Source organism: Erigeron canadensis, chromosome 9 (assembly GCF_010389155.1).
Source record: "Erigeron canadensis isolate Cc75 chromosome 9, C_canadensis_v1, whole genome shotgun sequence".
Classification (NCBI taxonomy): domain Eukaryota; kingdom Viridiplantae; phylum Streptophyta; class Magnoliopsida; order Asterales; family Asteraceae; genus Erigeron; species Erigeron canadensis.
In genome coordinates this window covers 16814358-16838009 of record NC_057769.1, presented here as the reverse complement: position 1 = coordinate 16838009, position 23652 = coordinate 16814358, and the positions used below count along the sequence as shown (strand labels likewise).

Below are 23652 nucleotides of genomic sequence, written 5' to 3'. Positions count from 1 at the left end.
TTCTTATGAAATCAGTTACCCATTCAATTGAGTTTGAAAAATTTTCCAACAACCATACAGCGTACAGACCCTAAGACGATCCTGACAAGATCGTCTTGGTCTTGGTCTCAGGGGTTTTATAAGAAAAACAAGTATGTGGAACTAAGACGGTCTTGGCAAGATCGTCTCATTTCCAAGTCGTTTTGGAACCAAGACGATCTTGGTCAAGATCGTCTCAGAACCAATCCAAACAAGAAAATGCGATGACTTTGCCTAGATCGTTCTAATTCCAAGCAGTTAATATACACCACAAACATTATCAAACTGATCATCTAAGCACAATACAAACTCTAAATTGAAGCAATGTAAGCAGGATATAACAACTCAAATCACAAAAATCAACAAAAAATGACCTAGAAACTTTTGAAAACCGTCCTAGGTCGTCTTCTTCAATAAAACAGGGCTTTGCCATTTTTGAATTTCCTAAATCACAACTTTGAGCATTTAAACATGTAAAAACTATTCACACATAACCTAAACATGCTTCTAAATCATATAATCAACACAGATTTGATAACAGAAGCAAGAATTTCGAAATAAATTGAAAAATGAGATCTACATACGAATTCAAAATCTTACTTGAAGATGGAAATTTCAGACGATGATGTTATGGAATGAAATGATCAGTGAGAAAAATGCAACACAACCCTTGTTTTGATTTTAGGATCAAACCGAAATGGATTTTGAATGATTAGAGAGTGAGAGAGATAGTGATCGAGTGTTTTATGGAAAAATGGAAAAAGGAGATAAAATGAAATGATCATTACCTCCAACTTGTATTGGAAGACTCGGATCGGGTCAAGTTGACTGGGTATTGACCCGTTTTCACATGGTTTGGGCTTGTGTGGATCAGATTGGGCCTTTTGAAGAACTAGGCTTGATTTTTTTTTTTTTAGGAAAAAATTTGGGCTCACATAATTTATCAAGACAAATGATAAACAACTAAAAAAATATAGCAAAACAAATAATGAAACAACTAATCAAAACAAATTTTTGACTTTATCATTTTTATGGATTTTTCATTTTTTAATTTTTTTTATTTGTTTTTCTAAAATAAATTAACAATAAGTTTCTCTTCAAATAGTGCAAATACACAAACTCCCCCTAGATTCATGAATTATTCTTTTTCTCTCCCTCAAACATTACATGATATTTAAGCACATTGCACATAAACATAGCATGAATGTTTGACAGATAATGAATGAAAGAAAGAGATGAAGGAATTGTACAAAACATGCAGAGGCAAGTAAGTGCATTGGTAACGAACACTTATTGGAGATTGTCTCTTAGAAAAGAAACTCATTCCAAGATCATGTGTTGAATAGCATCCAGGATGGGAATGCTAAACACAGACCTTTATTACCTACAAAACAGAATTAGGTCTTTTTAGGTACCCACTTTTGAATAGGTCCTTTTGGGTTAGAGGAAACATTCAAGGTATACAAATGGGGTTTTTGAACAAGAGGTTTATTCTTAAAATTCATCACAATCCCCTTAAAATCAGCAATCAATGGTTTAGAAATCACAGTAGAAGATTTAGAATTTATTACAGATCATGGTTTAGCTGAATTACTCAAATTTGAAACAAATTTCCTATTAGGAACTTTATTCTTGTAATCATTAGCTGTCAAACTTCTTCTAACTGGTGATTTAACAGACACTTGTGTTTTAGCATTTTGATTGTTGGTTTTCTCGAAAGATTTGATGTTCTGTTTCTTTGGGTTTCCAACAGTGAACCAACCATACTGATCTCTATATCTGGTTTTACCATTAGATGTATCTGTGATTAGAAAATCTTTGTTAGACTTTGACATCTAAGGTAAAGAACTAGATTGTGAGTCAACTTTAGGAGCAGTGGTTCTAGATACAGATGAAGTATCAACCTTGTTCTTTGAGGTATTTGAAATGGGCTTCTTACCTTTGACAACTGGTGCATGCTGACCTTTGGGTGAATAAAATGAAGTTGGAGCAATCTTTGATTTAGATTCCTTATTTGATTCAACTTTAGGCTTTTTGGGTGACAGTTTTTTAAGTTCTTTTTCAACTGCCGGTGCAAAAACATGATCAGTTTCCAAAAACTTATCAAGTTCTTTTATTTGAACTTCTGGTTTGAAAACAGTTTTGTTTGTCAATTTTTCAATTAATGCTTTTGCTTTAGCCTTAAGATCTTTAGGAGTCTCAATCTTTTGCTCTAAGTTCACTTTATTTTGGTCAACAGGGATGGTCATTGGAGTATCAAAAGAAAGTATCTTCTTGACAGAGGCAAGATTTTTTGCTTTCAAAGTTTGAACTTTCTCTTCAATTTGGAAGAATGATGATAGCATTGTGGTAGACATATCATGAATCTCTTGAGGAGAAATGCTATCATTCTGCATATCTTTAGAATTCTCACACCCATGGGATGGTGTGGAGCAATTAACAGAATTAAGATCATGCAACATTTGGTTAGGGATGGTCTTACTTACCTTTGGAGTATGATCTTGAGTTTTCAGATGTTCAATGACCTTTTGTTGAGACTCAATTTTTTGTTTTAAACCTTCAATTTCTTTTTCCAATATGGTAGTTGGAATATAAGTTCTTGTTGAAATTGGTTTTAAACAATCTTTTTGAGAATCATTTTCAGGAATTGAAATGTTGTCTATTTCTTCTAACTCATAGATGGATCTTTTATGAGTTTTCTTGTATGTATCCATTTAGAGCAACATAATCAATACCAATCTGATTTGTTTTTGGTCTTTCAACATCATCTGACTCAAAGTCATCCTCAGATGGTCTGATAAATTCTTGTATCATGCCAAGTCTCAGAAGCTTTTCATCATACAGAGGACCAAGGTCTTCTTTTTGAGCTTTTTCCAAGTGTGTTGGATTCTCATAACCCAAACCAAGAAGAAGTTCTGACCTATCTATCTTTGACTTGTTGTAAAAAGCAGTAAAATTCAGAAGAGGATTTTGTTCAATTTTATAGATTTTTTCTTGGTAAAACAAGACATTTGCTTTCAAATCCTCAACTTGTTTTTGAAGAGTTTCAATTTCAACTTCTTTGAGAAAACAATCACTGTTTAAATCAGAAATCTGTCTTTCATGTTTTTCACAATTGGGTTTAAAATCTTTCATTTTATTTGTGAGAAACTCAACATCATCTTGTCTTGCATTTGCTCTTATCCACTCATTGGTCTTCTCAAGCTTTAGGGTCTCAATGGTTTGTTTGAGTGAATGAACAGTCTCTTCAAGGTCTTGACATTTATTTGTTAAATGAGCATTGGGAGAAACAACTTAGGAACTGGTACTTGACAAATGCATTTCTTTTAAAGATTCATAATTCACTTTGAGAGCTTCATGAGCTATTGAGAGTTCTGAAAAATTTTCATTGATTTTATCAAACACTTGTTTAGCCATTTTCAAATTGTTTTTCAAAGTAATGTTTTGCTTTGTTAAAGTATCAGCAGTTGTTTGGACAGACAAGAAATCATCTTTGGAAATGAAATCTACCACACTTGTTGTTTCTTGTGAAGTAGTTTGTGAGGAATAGATTGTTGAAGTCATCAAGCATTTGAAAACTTCGGAATCAGCAATCTTTGGTAATGCATCCCATATCTCTTTTGCATTGTGATCATGATTGATAGCAGAGAAAATCTCGTCAGAAAGAGATTGATAGATATAGGATTTTGCTTGCTTGTCAGCTCGAATTCTTGCTTTTTGAGCATCAGTGAGTTGGTCATTGGTAAGAATAATTCCAAGGGGATGTTTGAACTGAACTGGACCGTCAAGAATTGATTCTTTAATGGAGGCACCATTTGATTTAGTATCAAGAAAATCCATGAATTCGTTTTGCCATTGGACAAAAGAATTTTTGTGAAGAATTGGGGTTCGGATGATTGACATCATTGGATCAATGTTGATTGTTGTCATTGAAATGACTGAACAATGATTTGAAAATTGTTTTTGTTAATTTTGAATTTTAGAAGACAAAACGAACATGATGAAGATCGTATTGAAGAAAGAAACCTAGGACGATCTTGAATAAGATCGTCTTAGAACGAATGACAGAAAAATTCTAAGTATGGAAGACAAGAAGATAAGACGGTCTTGGGGAAGATCGTCTTAGAAAATTTGTTAAGGAAAAAAATAAGACGATCTTGAGGGAAGATCGTCTTAGAAGAACTTGGGTTAAATTTTCTAAGTACAGAAAATCTTGGAAATTTGGAAAGAATAATGGTTATGATTTCAAGATTGTTGAGCAAACCAATCTCAAAGAGATTAGTTACCCAGGAAGTGTGTTATAACACCCCAACAAGGCGGAATCATGGGGTATCACAAGAAAAGCATAGCACGACATGGAAATTATGTAGAGTAAATCTAAATGCATGTAAAGGATCAAGTAATCCATACGAACCATTCAATAGAGCAAGTAACCGGATCACACATACGCATAATCCCCTAGTCGGGAATAATGAATCACGAATCCAAGGAGTCCAAGTCCAATTCTAGCATAAACAAGCAAACAATCATCCAAATACGTCTTTGAGCTAACCTGTTCACATGAAAAGTGTACTAACACGCGTCAATATAAAGTTGGTGAGTTCGTAGCGACAAGTAAAAGGAAACAAGTGTGTCGGAATAACAACCGTTAACAATATACGAGGATTAGAATACCTAATCACGTTCCAAGGAAACCCTAAAAGGTTTCACCTTAGCACAATATCAATACAATCTGTAACAACCCGACTACGGCGGAAACACGAGATGCCACAGAACGACATTGTACAAAAGATTAAATGGAAGACATCTTGATTAAAGTCTTAAAACCATTCCAAATCAAACGATTACATAGTTCAAAGTGAAGTGTTAAAAATCATTACATAAATCCAAATCCGAATAAAAGATAAACTGTTTGCATTACATGTCTTCGTTCACCAAACAAACACAATGTCCAAAAGCGGTCCATAAGCAAACCTACTGCTCTAAACCTGAAAAGCATGAAGAAAAAGTGTCAACTATGAGAGTTGAGTGAGTTCATAGGTTTTTAACTAATACAATAAGCATATATACACATCATAACAAAATAAATTGGGAAACACCAATTTCTATGAATATTTCCAATTCATCCTTTGATAATCATTTCTTCAACTCAATTTTAACCCATGTAAATAAATCCTTGTCATATGACCACAAGGGTCTAATTCCATTATCTTAGGTGAGTAAATGCTTGAGCCACTACTACTACCATTTTATTCAAGTCCGATTACAATCCAATAATTCAATTCATAGCACAAGCTGTCAATCAAGTGCCGTAATAATAATAACAATAATGATAATGGGTCGTGCCATGGAGATGCCCGATTATCTTAAGGTAGTTAGAACACCCGGGGGGGCAGACTAGAAGTGGAGGTTGTCACGAAGGCAACCAACCTTCCAACGGTACGCTTTGGGTGGGCGGACGAAACCTAGTTGCGCAACTAACTAACTACAGGCCTCCACTTTTGGAGTAAATAGTAGTGTACCGAACGCCGCGGTTTGACAGAACTCAAGCTCATCACATAAATCCTTTATTATCATTTCATACTCATATATCAAGAATCATTTCATGTAACAAACTCTCTTTCAAGAAACATTGCATATATAGAAAGTAGTTTCATTTATCATGCTTTTCACCCCTAAAGTAAAACACGTAAAAGAGTTTGAAAGGGGGCTATGACTCACTTGATTTGAGAGTAATGGGGGCTGATCAAATACGAGATGTGTGCCTAGTGATGTCGTCCCCCAAGCAAGCCTAAACCATGGTATTCAAATATACACAACGTAAGTGCGTGTTACACGAACTAGTGAACTAGATCATGAGATTTATGCTAGTAGGCTTGCCTATCTTTGGTTGTTACTTAATTATGGAATCAAAGTGTATTATGATGTTCAAGATGTTTGGTTAAATTGGAATTGATGGTAAGAGTAGTTTTTGCGTTAAGCGTTTTTGCGCGTTTGTTGGAATTTCGGTAATTCGGCTTTGATTCGCGAGATTTCTTTTGCACACTTTGCTTTGTACTATTATTTGATATTGGTACAGTAGTATTTTGGATTTTAAAATATATTTTCTGATTTATATTAATTTCCTTGATTTATTATTATTTAATTAATTATTTATTCCATTTATTCATTAATTACTTACATAATTCCTTATAATGATTCTTAGGTTCTTAAATTACCTTTAAAATTTATGGATAATTATATTTGGATTATCTACTGATTATTATGTTCTTAAAATTGTAATATTATATTTTATTTATTTATTTAGGCTTTATTAATAATTATTTAATAATAGTGATTAATTAGTGATGTTAACTTAGTTATTTATTCTTAAATTATGTAAAACTTGTTTCTCTCCTTGAAATTATTTTTCTCCAATAGGTTTAGGTTATTTTAACATTAGTTATGTGATTTTGTCCAAGTTCATGATTTATATAATTTATTATTGATTTATTTATTCCTTAAAATCCCTTTTAAATTCACTAAATTATAAAAACACTTAGAAATCATCACAAGAGCTTTTGTCCAAAAATCCCAGGCCTTTTTAGGCAACTTTTATCAATAAAAATTTGTAACCATTCAACCTCTCTTGTGTCCTCATAATTTGAGGATTTTATAATTGAAAATCGTTTACCGAAATAGTGATTTTAGCCTCATTTCTTAGACCATTAAGGTACTTCAAAATGGATTTTCATCCTAAATTCAACATTCACAGTAAGTTCATCATATTTTGGTGGTTCAAGTCGTGATGGTGGTGATGGTGTGATATGTGCAATTTAGTGCTTTCGGTTAGCGATTATTTGACCCGAAAAGACGATTTTTGAGCTTATTCTTGTCATGCATCAAATGACTTGAGTTTTATACTTTTAATATGTCATATTTCCAGTATGTTCATCCCATTTTCATGGTCATAAAGTTATGGTGCATGTGTGTGCTCAAAATGCATTTTAACAAGCTTTAGGTTTTCGATTTCAAGCCTATTTTGCCTTGTTTGGTTCCATAATCATATTTTTGTCATTACCATATTTTTTCCAGAATATTAACTTTGATTTTAACACATTTTTCACTTATGACAAGCCTAGCTTCATTTCATAATCCAAACAACAATCCAACTTTCTTAAATCTAGCATGCATGTAATCATCTCATCATTTTTAACAACAAATCTTTATCCAACAAAAATCCATCAACATAAAAGAATGTATTTTTATGAAATTTTCCAGAAATATATACATAAATATTATATAAAATATGTTCATCTTTTTATATAAAAAGTTACTTTACAACTAATCAACACATATCCACCTTTTTGATGCTAACTTTCATAGATCCAACACTTTATCAATAAAATCTATATTTTTATAAATATTTCCAAAGAATATGTATGAATATAACCATCTTTCAAAGGAAAAATCCTATCAAAGACTATTAAACATATATCCACACTTTTGGGTCTTAAATTAGTTGAATCCTTGGATCTTTCTTCATGGATTCAACATGCATGAGCATGGAAAGAAAGATCCTATCAACTTTGCCCTCATCAAGTGTATATTCAAAAGAAAACATAAGAAAACACAATCTTTTGATAAAACCTTTTTAACATAAACAAGAACAAGATTAAACTAGTAAAGAGATGAAGATATATACCCTTGAAGAACACTTTTGAAGATGGATATATGGCAGAAATTTCGTGACTCCTTAAGCCTCCAACAACCCTTGTTTCAACCTTAAACAACCCTTAATATGTAGCTTAATCAAACCCTTGCTTAATCTAACCTAAACCCTTATTATTAATACAAGTTTAAGTTGATTTTTGCTTGCCCTTTTGGCCTTTTTTTTTCCAGCCGAAATGAAGAGAGGAAGAAGGAGAGGAGAAGTGTTTTTCTAGAGAGAATAAAAGCTTGTGTGTGTAAAAGGTGAAGAATGTGTTTTGTGTGAGTTTCAAGGGAGATTTTGGAAGAAATAAAATTTAAAAGTGAAGTGTGAAGGGGGGAAAGGGGGGGCCGGCCATGGGGGGTATTTGGAGGGGTTAGGAGTATTTTTTTTTTTGTTAAATTATAGTGTAAGTATATTAGTGTATGTATAAGTTTAGTGGGTATTTGTTTTTGTAAGTGTTTTGTTAGTTAAATGTAAGTAATTGGTTGTTTTAGTTAGGAATATGTATATATGTGTATAAGTCATGTATATTTATGTGTATGGATATATTTTTGTATTTTTAGTTGGTTACATAGGTCATTGGTTGTAAATTTGTATTAATTTTTAAGCTTATATGCTTACTTATTAAGTTTTCGACACTATTGCGTACATAATATTTCCAATTATATTTTTAGTTGAAAATTTTATTTATCATGATCATATCCTCTTGATTTGGTTTTATTTTTGATTTGTTGGGCATTCCATAGGAATTTTGATTGGTATCTCAAGTTGCGAGTCTTAAGTTATTATTATCGTATCGATTGATCACCTCTAAAAATTTTTGTTCCGAGGTATTTTCATTAGGAAATTCTTATACATATCATTAGCTTTAGATTACTAATTTGGGGCATTACCTACTAGCTTCAAGTATAACTATGGCTTGCGGAAACGTAGACAACCTAACTAGCACATATATAATATTAAAAGTACGGTTGTTACACAATCAACGTTTAACAACAACGATTCATATAATGATTAGAAACGTTCAATAATGTGGGCTCAACAACCCATAACGTGGATATAAAGATACCCATAACGTGGATATAAAAATACCCATAACGTGGATATAGAGATACCCATAACGTGGATTCAACAATCCATAACGTGGATATAAAGATACCCATAACGTGGATTCAACAATCCATAACGCGGATATAAAGATACCCATAACGTGGATTCAACAATCCATAACGTGAGTATAAAGATACCCATAATGTTGCGACTTATATAATGAATAATGCGCCATATCACGTTACGACTTGCATATATTTCAAATGCGTCATATCACGTTACGACTTACATATATTTCAAATGCGTCATATCACGTTACGTTTCAACTAAACATTCATATACAATATACACGTTAAACAATATCGTTATCAACAACGTTATACCACAAATCGTGGGCTTATCTTGATGCCCTCAAGATAGACTTAATCGTTATCACAAATCACAATCTATAATACATTATAGGGGGAAATATTATCATGCAATGTCCTATGTCCCGTTCCATATCAAAACGTTTTCCATCATCCAACAACACAATGCACATACACTTCATACGATTTTACTTTCAAGGAACCTTTGATGCTTATATATAGGGTCACCCGCAGCCTTCCCACCACATCTCCAACTCATTGAAAGTAAGATCGTCTTATATGTATGTACAACTAACCAATTCAGAACGTGTATTCATAAGTGAAAGCGTAATTAAACAAGCAACAAGTCAATGTGTCAACTGAACAATCAATCAATCGATTAAGCAACAAACAAACAAGCACGTACACTTTTCAGCCCGAATCTCAATTGAGTAGGGAGGGTTTACGAAACTCACCTTGATTGGATATGTTAGCTAAGTACAAGTTATAGTCGAGTTATAAATGTCCAACAATCGCTTAGCGTTCACCACCTATTAACATATACATTACAAATCAAGTGTCAAACCCTATCCAGGTTCTAGAAGAGTAAATCAACCTTAGAGGACAATTGGGACTCAACTCGGTTACGTTACAATCCTAAAGTGTCTTATTGGTTCAACCGAATATAAACAAGGACACTTTAACACGACATTTCTGGAAACAGTGGGGGATTCAAGTTACAAGAGTTATACTATGAGAAATTAGACTCTCTCACGATTCCAACGATAGGTCATACGTCTAAAACGGAGTTACAGTTCAAAAGTCATTTACGCTTGAAAACTGATGCGCAAAACAAACGAAAATCTGAAAAGTGACCCAAGGGAGGGGGCGTAAGCTACGCCACAATGGAGCGTAACCTACGCTAGTTCAAATATGTATGGGCGTAACTTACGCCCAAAGTTGGCGTAACCTACTATCACCTGGAAACTCAAGTTTTGGCGTAAGGTGGGCGTAAATAGAAGATTTTGGGCGTAACGTGAAATTGACATTTAGAGATAGGCGTAACCTACTACCACTTAGGCGTAACTTACGGCCCCAAATTTTACAACTGGCGTAACCTACTACCCAAACTGGTGTAACTTACGCCTAGTCAGAAATAAGCAAAAATCTGGGCAAGTTCTTGATTTTCCCTGCACGAACCCAATAACCTCTAAACCTCATTTTTGACCTTGAAAACGATTTAGGAGGTTCCAAGACTCATTTTTAAGCATATTAAAAATATATAAACATAACCCATAACAAAAATCCATCCATAACTTCCCACAATTCCAAATTCATCTCAAAATCATTCAAAACCCTAAATGAAACCCTAATTCGACTCAAATCCGGTTTTGACTCGATTCAAGACCCAAGAACATTTTGATTTGACTAGGGACATTTTCAATAACATAAAATGGTTATTCTGAGATAGTTTTTACTTACCAAAACTTCCAAAAGCCCTTAAATCCGAATTTGACCCAAAAAAAGGAGGTTCTTTACACTTGGAGATTTGATCCTTTGATATGATGTTTAGTTGATGATGATGATGAAGTATTTATCACTAATCTAGCCCAAACAACAATAGGTAATACAAGAATTTAGAGAGAAGAAGGAGGTGTTTTGGTGTTTTCCTTTGGAGAGAAAAAGAAAGAAAGAAATGAAAAGGGAAAGGAAGGGGGAGGGAGTTGGGGGCCAGCTTATAGAGGTCCAAAGGTGGCTCCCGCTCCGCTAACTTCGACCAATGGCTATTCTTTACCCATTTAAACGCTAAAACGAAATCGTAAACATAATCTAACTCAACGTTACGTTAAAACATGTCAAAACGTTCTGAAAATTTCTCATTTTAATCATACCTTAAATTTCGTTTCGTTACAAGTCAACATAGTCAAAAGTTGCGAATGTTACATCATTCCCCCGTTAAAGGAATTTCGTCCCGAATGTCAATTCTAACTAGGCTCGCCAAACAAAAGGGAAGGTTTGGCTTTATCACATCTTCTCGTTCCCAAATAAATTCGGGTCCGCGTCTAACTCTACATCTTGTTTTAACGTTTGTATACCGAATATCCTATAGCTTTCTAGCTTCTAGATTTAGGTTCCAAATCGGCTCTCTTGCGACCTTTAATATTTTATCAACACGGATTTCTCAAAGAGACACACGAGGTGTTGGATTCGGCAAACGCTTCCAAAGATTACAAATATGAATAATATTATGAATTCCACTCTCAAGTATTGAGGGGGGCTCCAAATGTTACGCTACCGGGCTAAAACGTCCTAAATATTGTTGAATGGTCCAATATACCTTGGACCCATGTGATACTTTTCACATAACGGACACACCTCTCCACGGAGACACTTTCAAGATCAAAAAATCGCCCACTTCGAATTCGAGGGGTCTTCGTCTCATGTTAGCATAATTCAATGGTCGTTTTCAGGCTACTCTCAACTTAACTTTGATTTGTGAGATCACCTTGGTCGTTTCAATAACAAATTCTTGGGTCCAATGAGTTGGCGTTCAGCAACTTTCTTTCAAGCTAACGGTGGTCTACATCTTCTCCCATATGCAACTCTTTAAATGGAGCCATTGGATACTAGCGTGATGGCTATTATTGCAGGAGAATTCGTCTAACGGTAGATGCACGTCCCCATTTTTCACCAAGCATAGATGGCACAAACTCCTAGTATAACATCAAACATTTGAATCGTTCTTTCTCTTTGACCGTTGGGTTGCGGATGGAACGCCGTACTCACATCAAGTTGAGTACCCATTGCTCTTTGGAGCGCCTTCCAAAACTTTGAAGAAATAGGGTATCCCGATTGGTTATAACAGAAATCGGCACTCCAAGTCTGGATACTAATTCTATGAGATACAACGTGCCATGGTGTCAAATTTTTATTCTTACCGGATGGCTAAGAAGCGAGCCGACTTAGTCAACCGGTCAATTATCACCTAAAAGGTGTCCCAACCACAACTCGATCTAGGTAACTTCGTGATGAAGTTCATATCAATTCGTTCCCATTTACGCCGCGACGTTACCGGTTGGACTAGCAAACCGGAGGGTTTCTCGAGGTCGGCTTTTACTTGTAACACATGATGCATTCACTAACGTATCTCGCAATGTCTTTCTTCATTACTGGCCACCAATACAAGTCTCTCAGGTCAAAATACATCTTATCGGGCCCCAGGTGAACCGAGTAAGCCGACTTGAGAGCTTCATTTATCAATTTCATCCAAAGCCTACCAAAAACAGAAACCCACAATGGTTCAACAAAGCATAATTCGTCATCGTCCTTTCTATCAAATCATTCTTCTAGGTCCTGTAGTACTTCGATGACGGGATCGCGAGCACTCCTATGTACGGTAAGACTCATGACCCTAATTCGAATGCCTTGGTGATAGTCTGAAATGATACACAAATCACCCTGCCGCTGCGATCCGACATGCTCTTCAAAGAGATTTAGAAACCATGCCCAACTTTTATTAGACTCTTCATCAACCAAGGCAAAAGTGACTGACAATAGTTGTCCATTGGCGTTCTTCGTGACTACAGTTAGCAACTTACCCTTGTAGCTGCCTTTCAAATGAGTGCCATCGACAAAGATCACTGGAATACAACGTTGGAATGCCCTAATCGTCGGTCCAAAAGCCCAGAATACAAACTTGAATTCTTGTATGTGGCTTGAACTAGTTGGCGAATGGAGCCATTCCACAACAGTTTCAGGGTTAGAACGTTGTAATTCGGCAACATACCTGGGCAATGCATCAAAGTTACTCGGCCAAGTTCCATACAACCTTTCAATTGCTATCCTTCTTGCATTCCACGCCTTGGCGTAGCTCACATCCACATTGAAAGTTGCTTTTACTTGCGCCTGGATCTGTCTAACTTTATAAGTTAACTCGTCCCGCACGTTAGGCAAAATTTCAGAAGCAATCATACTTGTTGTCATACATCGGTTGTTGTTAGATATCATTTCTCCATAGCAATTGTAACTCTCCACCCACTTTGTGATCTGAAACATGCCTAACTTGTTTTTGCTTGTTCCAACTACAACCCACCTACACGGGACCCGGTCCGGAACACCACGATAATTCTTCCCCCTTGTCATGCACTGTACTTTCCAAAACGTTGGCCTTGTATCCATTACAATAAGTTCTCTGTTTTCTCTTACGTTCCAAAGCCTAACAGCGTGTACAAGTTCCGCCTTGCTTTGAAAAAAAATTCCTTTTTCTATCACGTTTCTTTCTCTCGACCAAAAGACCACATCTTCTTGAACTTCATTGAATGGCATTAGAGCATCTTCATTATCATCGACGAGATTAAGAAGTTCTTGATGCTCCAAAGGACCTTGTGCATGGGCCCCTTCTTCTTATTCGTCTCCAGATACATCCCCATCAATGCTATAGTCGTCAATGGTATCATCACTTGTATAAGGTGCATCGTCACTTGAGCCAACACCCATTGGATCAATTTCATCATCATCTTGAACATCTTCATCGTCTTCATTGTTGTTGTCTTCATCATCGTCATTGTCTTCATCACCTTCGTTCTCTTCATCTTCTGGTTCGTTACTTCCTTGGAAATAACATTGGCTTTGAGTCAAGCTTAACAACTGGTTTGTAAAAGTAGGCTCGAACTTCACTTCAAATTGCGCTTCACCGAGATGATAAATCATTGCCAAAGTATTATTATCCGTAATTAAGTTCCTAAAAGGAACACCCTTAAATTCATACCATAAATATAATTGCAGTTTGAATTTTTTTTTTGAAACACCAAAACAACTGTAAGTCATATCACAGATTTGTGAATAAGTCATCATGTGGAAAATGGGAAAACTTCTTCTTTTCGATGGATCTGTATTTTGAAGGATCCCATTTATGAATGATACATGATCATCCCATATTAACTGAACTACAATGGGTTTGAATGATGAAGAAGAAGCCAAATTTAATTAGGTTTACATTTCATATTAGGGTTTCACCAGGGTTCGACACGTGTTAGGGTTACAACGAAACTGGTTTTTCAAATACCGGTTTCGAAGTACGTGCAGTCAACCAATCAACAGTCCACTGTACCAGTCAACAGTCAACCTGCGAACCTGCGAAGTGTCACATCTTGTCTGAAACCCGTATTTCAAATACCGGATTCAAACTGGGTATTATGAGACAGGTATTTCAAATACCGGATTCGAGTGGGATTTTTGAATCCGGTATTTGAAAAACCGGAATAACTGGTTTTGTATTTTTTTTTTTTCGAAAACTTGTTTGACAAAACAGTCTTGAAATATACCGGTTTCAAAAAAAATTTCAAAGAGTTTGTGGGTGTATATGAAATATTTCCAATTCTTTTACTCAAAAGAGATACGGATACATATTCTTCATGAAGCCTTTAAGTTCCCAACTTATCGATATTTTGAATTTCCATGTGATAGCGTTGTTAATACTTAATACAAATTTTAAATTGTTGTTCAACAAAAGGAAAAGAAAAAAAAATGGAAATCGTAAGTATTTAATACAATATTTCCTTTTCATCTTGTAACCGACAAACAAATATTACCTTTTTATTAGTAGAAAATATCGCACTTGACACCAAAATAAAAGCAAGATTCAAAGTGCGTGTGTAGAAAATATATATGAACCAATCCAATAAGGTATCTTTTCGTCCGTATCATTTAGTCATTTCCACCCCTAACTTGGCCGATATTTCCTCAAAAATATCATATAAAATATAGATTCACTGTGTGTTTTTGTGTGTGAACAAAAAAAAAAAAAACATGGTGAGTCAAGAACAAGATTCCAGCACAGGCATTAGAAGAAGAGGCTGTTCATATCAAAAAAACGATTTCTTACCAGAAGAATCGTTCAAAACCTGGAACAACTACGCCACTGCACTAAAACAAATCCCTAATCGGTTTATTGACAGGGTTCTAACGCGGTCTGGTGATCAAGCGGAGCTTGATGCGAGAGCCAGAAGCCAGACTGCCATGAAGAAAACATTGACGTGGTGGGATCTAATATGGTTTGGAATGGGTGCTGTTATTGGAGCCGGTATTTTCGTGCTCACTGGACTTGAAGCACGCAAGGATGCTGGTCCTGCGGTTGTCTTGTCATACGTTGTGTCCGGTGCTTCTGCTCTTATGTCTGTGTTCTGTTACACAGAGTTTGCGGTTGAAATTCCAGTAGCAGGTATAATTCTAAGATTACTCTCCTGCTCTCATGCGTTTCTTCTTTTTCCTTTGGGATTTTTAATTTATACCTACGATATGATATGTATTTACGTTATTTTAGTCAGTAATTTGACCATCTATTTAAGAAACGTAATTCTCCCCTTTTAAGCCGAAAATGCCTCCAATCTCGTTGACAAGATTTAGTTGTCAATTGTCATTACCCGATTTCAGGTTTTATGACGATTAAAATTGAAACTAGTTTTACAACACGTAAAATACTTATCACACAAATACCAAAACTGTTGTAAGTTGTTATTTTAGATATAAACCAATACAATAGCACCTTCATGAATTACCAAGAATTTTTTTTTTTTAGAATTTGTTAATGTTTTTGACTTAATTTATAAAAAATGTGTATGACATATCTATACTCCTTATATAAACAAACTACCTCTCTCTAAATTGAATTCTCTACCTTTAAATTCCTCATTTTACCCTTTTAATTTACACTATCACCAAACACTTAATCCTGAAATATCAAAAATACCCTTAAGAAAACCTTACGTCCAATTTGTCTCCTTTCTCTTCCCTTCCCATGCTCACATATTATATCAAAAAACACACCCATACATTTCCTGGAACAAAACACACACATACATCCCATCAGAATCGAATCCCTCTAAAACACACATACCCACCGCCCCCCAAAACCGTTGTCGTCTTCGTCGTCTAAACAAACACAGCCATAGGTACGGTGATTCGGTAATCACACGGGTACCAATATTTAACATTTTTTCCTATGCTCCGCCGTATCGTGCGGGTATAAAACTAGTAGATCATATAGTGACATGAACAGCAAAATTGTTACTATAAAATTTTAGTTTTGCAAATATTAATTTGAAAATGCAATGATAATATCTATATTGATTACTGTTGAAAACCATGTTTGCAATTAGCCAGTCATAGTTTGACTGCCAGGTAAATATGATCTGGCTAATCTTCAAATTTAGATGCTAATTATATAATTTCTTATTAATAGCGTTTATGAAAATAAAATATGGTTTCCAACTTGTCATGGCCAAAGTTCTCAAACCGTTGTTAACTCCGGCCGGCCGGCTATTTTAGCATTTTGTTTGTCAATGTGTCGTATTTGTTTTTTTTTTTAAACTCAATTCTCCTTTAAAAAACACGGAGAAATGATGGTTAAGAAATCCAATTTCTCCTCTATTTGGATGGAAATCAAATTACAAATGATCGTATTTTCCGTGAAATCAATTTCTCCGTCTCAATGATTTCCTTGACCAACCAAACATGAGAAATTAAATTATTTTCAGATTTTACCCTACCAAACACACCCTGAGAGTGCGTGAGGGTGCAATTAACAAATTGACTACTATTAATGTTTCTTATTAGGTTCTTTCCCAATAGAAGCTATTTCTCACTTCTTTTTTACTGTACATCAATGTTTTTTTCTCTCCTAAAATATCTCTTTCATACTCATTATCGATAACATATCTTCTTGTCCTCTTTCTAAATTTTTTTATATTTCAATTTTATCTTTACCCAAAATTAAATAAAACTTACCTTATCAATAACAAAACATTAAATTAATAAAAACTAAATAAAATTAAAACATTACAACTCAAATTCAAACATTAATACTAAAACACTACATTGTTAAAACTACATAAAACCACTCATCGTCCCCCCGCAAAAGCATTTTGTCGGCCGGTTTTTTGGGCCGCCTTCTCCACCCCACATGAGCCACTTCTAAACTTCTTCTTCATCATTGGCGGACGCGATAATATCCGCCTCGGGTGCATTTTCATTAATTATCAATGGTAGTTGTGGGTTTCTTGGTTATTGTTGTTAAACCTCAAACGCCATTTGATATTGTATTTGTGCTTGAGTTAACGCCATCCTCTAAAGTAGTCGTTGGTATTCAAATTTTAAAAATAACTTTTTTTTTTCTTTTGCTTTATCGTTGTCTCTGGCCCTACTTTTTTTCCCTCTCCCCGTCAACACTTGTCTGAAGCAAGCACATGTTGTAAATGGTAAATTTGGGTTGTGAATATATCACTTCCCAAATGAAAATATTAATCAACTTAATCATATAATATTAAACAAAAAAAATTGGAAATGTGGAATGTACTAATTGTATTTCCTAATCTTATCTTTTAAATTTTCCACATATTAGTATTTTATGATTAAGTTAATATATAGGGATATGAATTAATTATCATTATCCCTGAGAAAAACTTAGACAATATGATTAATAAGTGAAAGTCAAAATATAAAATGTAAATAAAGTCAACATTGGTATTGGAATTAACGGTTGTGTGGAGTGGGTTGCGTCGAGACTTGAAAGTCAACATAACCCATGTGGACAATGTCATTGCCACCCAGATACCACAAATTGTTACAACAAGTTAACTATATTACGTATCTTTAAATATATATAAAAAAAAACTTTAATTCCCTAAAATATTAAAATGATGCATCGAGAGTTAAAAGTCAACATAACCCATGTGGACAATGCCATTGCCACCCAGATACCACAAATTGTTACAAGTTAACTATATTACGTATCTCTAAATATATATAAAGCTAAATATATATAAAAAAGAATCTTTAATTCTAAAATAAATGGAGAAGTTTAAACTTTTAGATAATACTTAATTTATAATTAGAGTTGTTAGATCAGTATGATGATGTTAATACATTTAAATATGATCATTAATTATAGAAAATAATATTCTACGTTTTAAATAAAACATCGTAGAAAGTGGCGACTCAATATATATTTTACAACTCTTTAATTTTCATTATTATTAGAAATATAAACATGTGTAACTTATATTAGCACTATTGATCAGTAAAGTTATTTGGATTTAAGTTATTTTGTTCGGGTCATTTGGGTCCCATAACCTAAATCCAATAAGATTGGTTATTTAGGTTTGAATTATTTGGGTTGGGTTTTGGGTAAAATCCAAATAAGAAGTGATCTCGAGTTTGAAGCACATAAAACTTAAAAAAAGAACTTCGTTAGTAATTCAACAAAATAATTTCAATATAAAAACAAAGAGATACTTCATTCGTCTCAACTTAAATGTCATAGTTTGACATTTTCGGTTTTTTTTTTTAATTTTGACCATTTAAATTTTTATTTGTTTTATGTAATATTTGATGTAAAATATATGAATAGTTTTAAATGTAGTTTACATTGATATAACTTTCATCCGTTTTAAATGTATTTATATTAATAAAAACAACATATTAAAAAATATAGTTAAAAGAAACAAGGTTATAACTTTTTAACAGTTAAATAAACAAAGTGAAATACTGTTCTAAAAAAAATAAAAAAAATAAACAAAGTTAAATAAATATTTAAATATATTATAAAATGTTAATAGGAGTGTTACTCATAGGCTAAAATAGACAAAATCAAAACTGAAAGGTCAAAACAAAAATTAAAGAAAAAAGAAGTCGAAGTTTTTGTGTTGACCGAGATGACCGAGATATCCGATAATGACCAAGATTGACCGACCCCGATATATTTGGCTGATGATCAAAATCTCGACTCAGTAGGGGACCGAGATACGATACATCAACCAAGATGACCGAGATTTAAAACACTAATAAGCCGTTCTAAAATAACATTTGCCATAAGTATGTAACAGTTATCCTCATACTATTTGAATCTTTATTTAATATTTAAACAGTTCATTACGATGAATTCATTTACCAATAAATTTTATAGATAAAAATTGTGGAGATTTTTTTTTTTTAATTAATTAAAATTTGATGAAACATTTATAATAAACAAGTTATGAAAGTTTATTATAAATGCTAGCTTCGTATTAGACTTGCTCTGTACGGAAAAAAAATACACCGTTTATACAAAGGGGAGTGAATATATCTACAACAAATTTTGATAATCTACAAAAATATATGCTTTACACAGTTGTATACAGCGAAGTAAAATATATATTTTTGTTGTAGATGGTTAAAATATGTTGTAGATATATATCACTCCCCATACATTTTATTATACTTTCCTATATTTGGACGTACGTAGGACTAATTGCAATAACTTAATTACAAATATATTGTAACTTTTAGGAGGGTCATTTGCTTATCTGAGGGTAGAGTTAGGAGACTTTGTAGCGTTCATAGCGGCCGGAAATATCCTCCTAGAGTACGTGATTGGGGGAGCCGCGGTGGCACGTTCATGGACATCCTACTTTGCCACCCTTTGTAACCACGACCCAATTGATTTTCGAATCAAAGCTCATGGCCTAGCCAAGGACTACAGTGAATTGGACCCCATAGCAGTAGTTGTCATAGCCATCATTTGCATCATCGCAGTTCTCAGCACCAAAGGCTCATCCCGCATCAACTACATTGCCTCTGTTGTGCACATTATTGTGATCCTATTCATCATCATATGTGGCCTCATCAAGGCGGACACGGATAACTACAAAGACTTTGCACCATTTAAAGCCCGAGGAGTGTTCAAGGCCTCGGCTGTACTCTTTTTCGCGTATGTTGGGTTTGATGCAGTTGCAACTATGGCAGAGGAGACTAAAAATCCAGCCAAAGACATTCCTATAGGCCTTGTTGGCTCGATGGTGATCACCACCACACTATATTGCGCATTAGCTATAACACTTTGCTTGATGCAATCATATAAAGACATAGATGTTGATGCCCCTTTCTCAGTGGCGTTTAAATCAGTTGGTTGGGATTGGGCCAAATATGTGGTGGCCGCCGGAGCTCTAAAGGGTATGACCTCGGTGCTCCTAGTTGGAGCCGTTGGCCAAGCAAGGTAAGCTCACTAGTAAACTCTTTAATTCCACCATCATTTCAAGTTGACCATTTTTTTTTTAGTATTTGCTATAACTCGGAAATCTGAATACCTCCTCACCACTTGAAAAAACACAATTAAAATTTTACAACTTATTTGAATCTGTCTAAACAACTGATCACCGTAAATGTCACTGCAGATACTTAACACATATCGCTCGAACACACATGATGCCTCCATGGTTCGCCCTTGTGGATGCCAAAACCGGGACACCCGTCAATGCCACAGTAGCCATGATGGCCGCTACAGCCGTGATTGCTTTCTTCACCAAACTCGATATCCTCTCAAACCTGCTCTCCATTTCCACACTCTTCATTTTCATGCTTGTGGCTGTCGCGCTTCTCGTCCGCCGCTACTATGCATCTGAAGTGACCACTTCCGCAAACCGTAACAAATTGATTGCTTGCTTAGTAACCATAATCGTTTCCTCTTGCTTCACCGCAGGGTACTGGGGGCTCTCTAAAAATGGTTGGATTGGGTACTGCATCACAGTCCCAATTTGGGCACTTGCAACGTTTTCCCTTTGGGCTTTTGTCCCCCAGGCACGAGAGCCAAAAATGTGGGGGGTGCCCTTAGTTCCATGGTTGCCATCGACTTCGATTGCAATAAATATATTTCTTCTTGGCTCCATTGATAGGGATTCGTTTATAAGATTTGCAGCATGGACTGGTTTGTTGTTGGTGTATTACTTCTTGTTTGGACTTCATGCAGCATATGATACTGCTAAGGCTGAAGAGAAGAAGTGGAGCAAGGTTGAACAAGGGGAAGAACTGAAAGGGGTTGAAAATAAAATTGGTGATGCTGGATCATAAGTTAGTTGTCTATCAATTACTCGTAATATTATTTTTAAGGGGGTTATTTTACTTTATGACAACCTATTGTGTTTATATTAGAACTCTTCGACTGCTGGTTTATATCAAAACTAGATCATTATCCCGCGTAATATGAGGGATGAACATATCCAACTAACGACATTTTAACGTTTTATAATATTGTTTACATGCATAAATATCGATAAAACGTATCAAATATTTATATGATTATTATCTATAAACCAGTACTCTTTATATGTGATACTAAAATTTAAGTATACTTTTAAATGAAAAAAATTTTTAAAAGCTGTCAATCATTACTCCATTCTCGTATTGAAAGTAATGGTGGAATATTTCAACTAAGTGAAACAAAAAACAATATGAAAATTACTTCAATAAACGCCAATAAGAAGATGGTAATATCACTACAACGAATAAGTTGAATATCCACACATATTTATCATATATCCACACTTAAATGTGACACAAGTTAATAGTTTTTTATTTAGAACGGACACAAGTTAATAGTTAGTGTAAATATAAGTTGTGTGATAAATTAAATTTGAAAATTCACATGCGCCTAAAATTGTGGAAATTTAAAACTCCACATTTTTTAATGTGGATAAATTTTTACATATTTTTAACTGTGTACTATTGTATTTTATCATAATTTATTTATTAGGTATTAGATTTTAACATACATATAAAAAAAACATGACATGCTATTATTGTACAAGTATATGTCAAATTCTTGATGTGTTCATAAGTTGTGATTTAATGTGTAAAATTATATTAAATTAAAAGTTCACACTTTTTAAAATATAGAATTAGTTAAATAAATAAAAAGTTATTAAGCTAACTATCCAAAAATAAATAAATAAAGGTATTCAAATTGCTTTAAAAAAATTCCGAAACGTACTCAAACTTGTGATAGTAACGAAAGATAACGATTCATTAAGATAAATATATGTGTGAATAATATATATGATATATCATAAATATAAAAAATTATATAAAGTTTTTAAAATATAGCAAAAAGAATAATTATTTTTAGAACCTAAAAGAAATCTACCAATAAATGAATGAATAACTACCTAAGTTTCCTGTAGCTATATTAATCGATAGATAAAGACATTACATTTTACATAAGAAAGAATTTCATATGACATGTATAGTATGTGATTTAGTATTTAGTAAGTTAGTAAACTTAAGGAATATATTTAAAAAGGTTAAGTGATGTAGGCAACATAATCTAAGGGTTAAAATTCAATTTTGATTTTCATCTAAAGGCTATTACCTTTTTATAAATGAATTTAGGAGGTTGTTTTATAATTATTGGAAGATTACCTCGTGAATTGCAGACTTGCAGTAGTCGGTAAAAAAGATGTCGTGCTTTTGTATAAACGAGCAATAGTACCCGCACAATGCGGCGATGAGATGGTGGGGGTGATAGGTTATAGGAGGTGATAAGTCATAGAGTGTAATAGCCAAATGTCTTAGCCGTACGGACTCCGTATTCGAAATCAAAAATTTGTCGAAAGTATTTCAAATGACATCTTTAATGAAAGAGCATGAAACTTTAAGAACACCCCTGCAATTTTTATAATTTATCGATATACGGATTTTAAGATAAAATATTTTGAATAAATTATAAAATAAAATGATTTATGGGGGAGAGAAAAAAAAATGAGTGGTTGAGATTTAAGGGTATTATAGGTATATTAGGTAGAGATGTTTAAATTAGTGAATAAAGAAGGAGAGTAATTTAGGTAGTTCAAATCATCTTTTAAAAATTTAAAGAGAAAAAATGATTTATAAGATAATATAGACGTAGATATAGATAGTCTTTGCGTGGGTAATTAGCAACCAATCATTAAAATACTTTCAGGTGTCTTAGTTGCAATAAATTTCAAAACTTAATAAAAAAAATATATAGAAAAAATGTCTGGAGCATGTAGCATCAATGATGTTAATTTTCCAAGTTTATTATTGTCACCATCATCTTTTTACAAGACTAGCTTGCTATCAACACCTGCACTCCATGATGCCTTATAATCTTATATTACAACAAATTCCACTTTTCGACACGACATATGTCGTCCCAAAAGGTCCGGTCTGTCGTCTCCAAATATTTGTTGACAACATTTTGCGATGACACGAGTCGTCCCCGAAACTTGGTCCCCTAATGTGTAACCATTCAAACCATCTCGCGTTAATAGTCGACTTGACCTTTAGTCAATGGATAATGATAAATCAACCTAATTGGTATACCTAAAGATGTGTCTAATTGTAAGATGGTGACATGTGGAAAAATCAGGGGGCAAGATTAAGAAAGAGAATTAGTGGAATCCACATGTCAAATTCTTAAGGTTTTAGGCATATCTTTAGGCACGTCAATTAGGTTGATTAATCATTTTCCTTAGTCAATATCTAACTTTGTTAAACTACATGCTTTTATGGTGTTAAATGATTAATGTGTCATAAGACTATGTGTGCCACGTGATTAAATGCTTATACATTTAATTAGTTTGGTTTAAGAATGCCCGTATCGCGAGACGTCAATTATCGTGTTTGTGTTTTCTATTGATGCCGTTTTTTGGGGGTAAAGGGTACGCTTTGTTAACTTTTAAAAATCAATGAAAAACAGCCAAAGTGACAGAGTAC

The 23652-nt window shown here is 34.0% G+C and overlaps 2 protein-coding genes across 2 annotated transcripts; one reads left to right on the top strand and one right to left on the bottom strand.

Annotated features, from left to right (window-relative positions):
- Positions 1–12447: 12447 nt before the first annotated feature.
- On the bottom strand, positions 12448–13434 carry LOC122583282. Its single transcript, XM_043755702.1, has one exon. It carries the CDS (start codon positions 13432–13434, stop codon positions 12448–12450), a length of 987 nt encoding a protein of 328 aa, XP_043611637.1.
- A 1319-nt stretch (positions 13435–14753) lies between these two features.
- On the top strand, positions 14754–21063 carry LOC122582240 (cationic amino acid transporter 1). Its single transcript, XM_043754607.1, has 3 exons — positions 14754–15328; positions 19432–20137; positions 20316–21063. Exons 1-3 carry the CDS (start codon positions 14917–14919, stop codon positions 20986–20988), a joined length of 1791 nt encoding a protein of 596 aa, XP_043610542.1. The 5' UTR covers positions 14754–14916; the 3' UTR covers positions 20989–21063.
- Positions 21064–23652: the final 2589 nt, after the last annotated feature.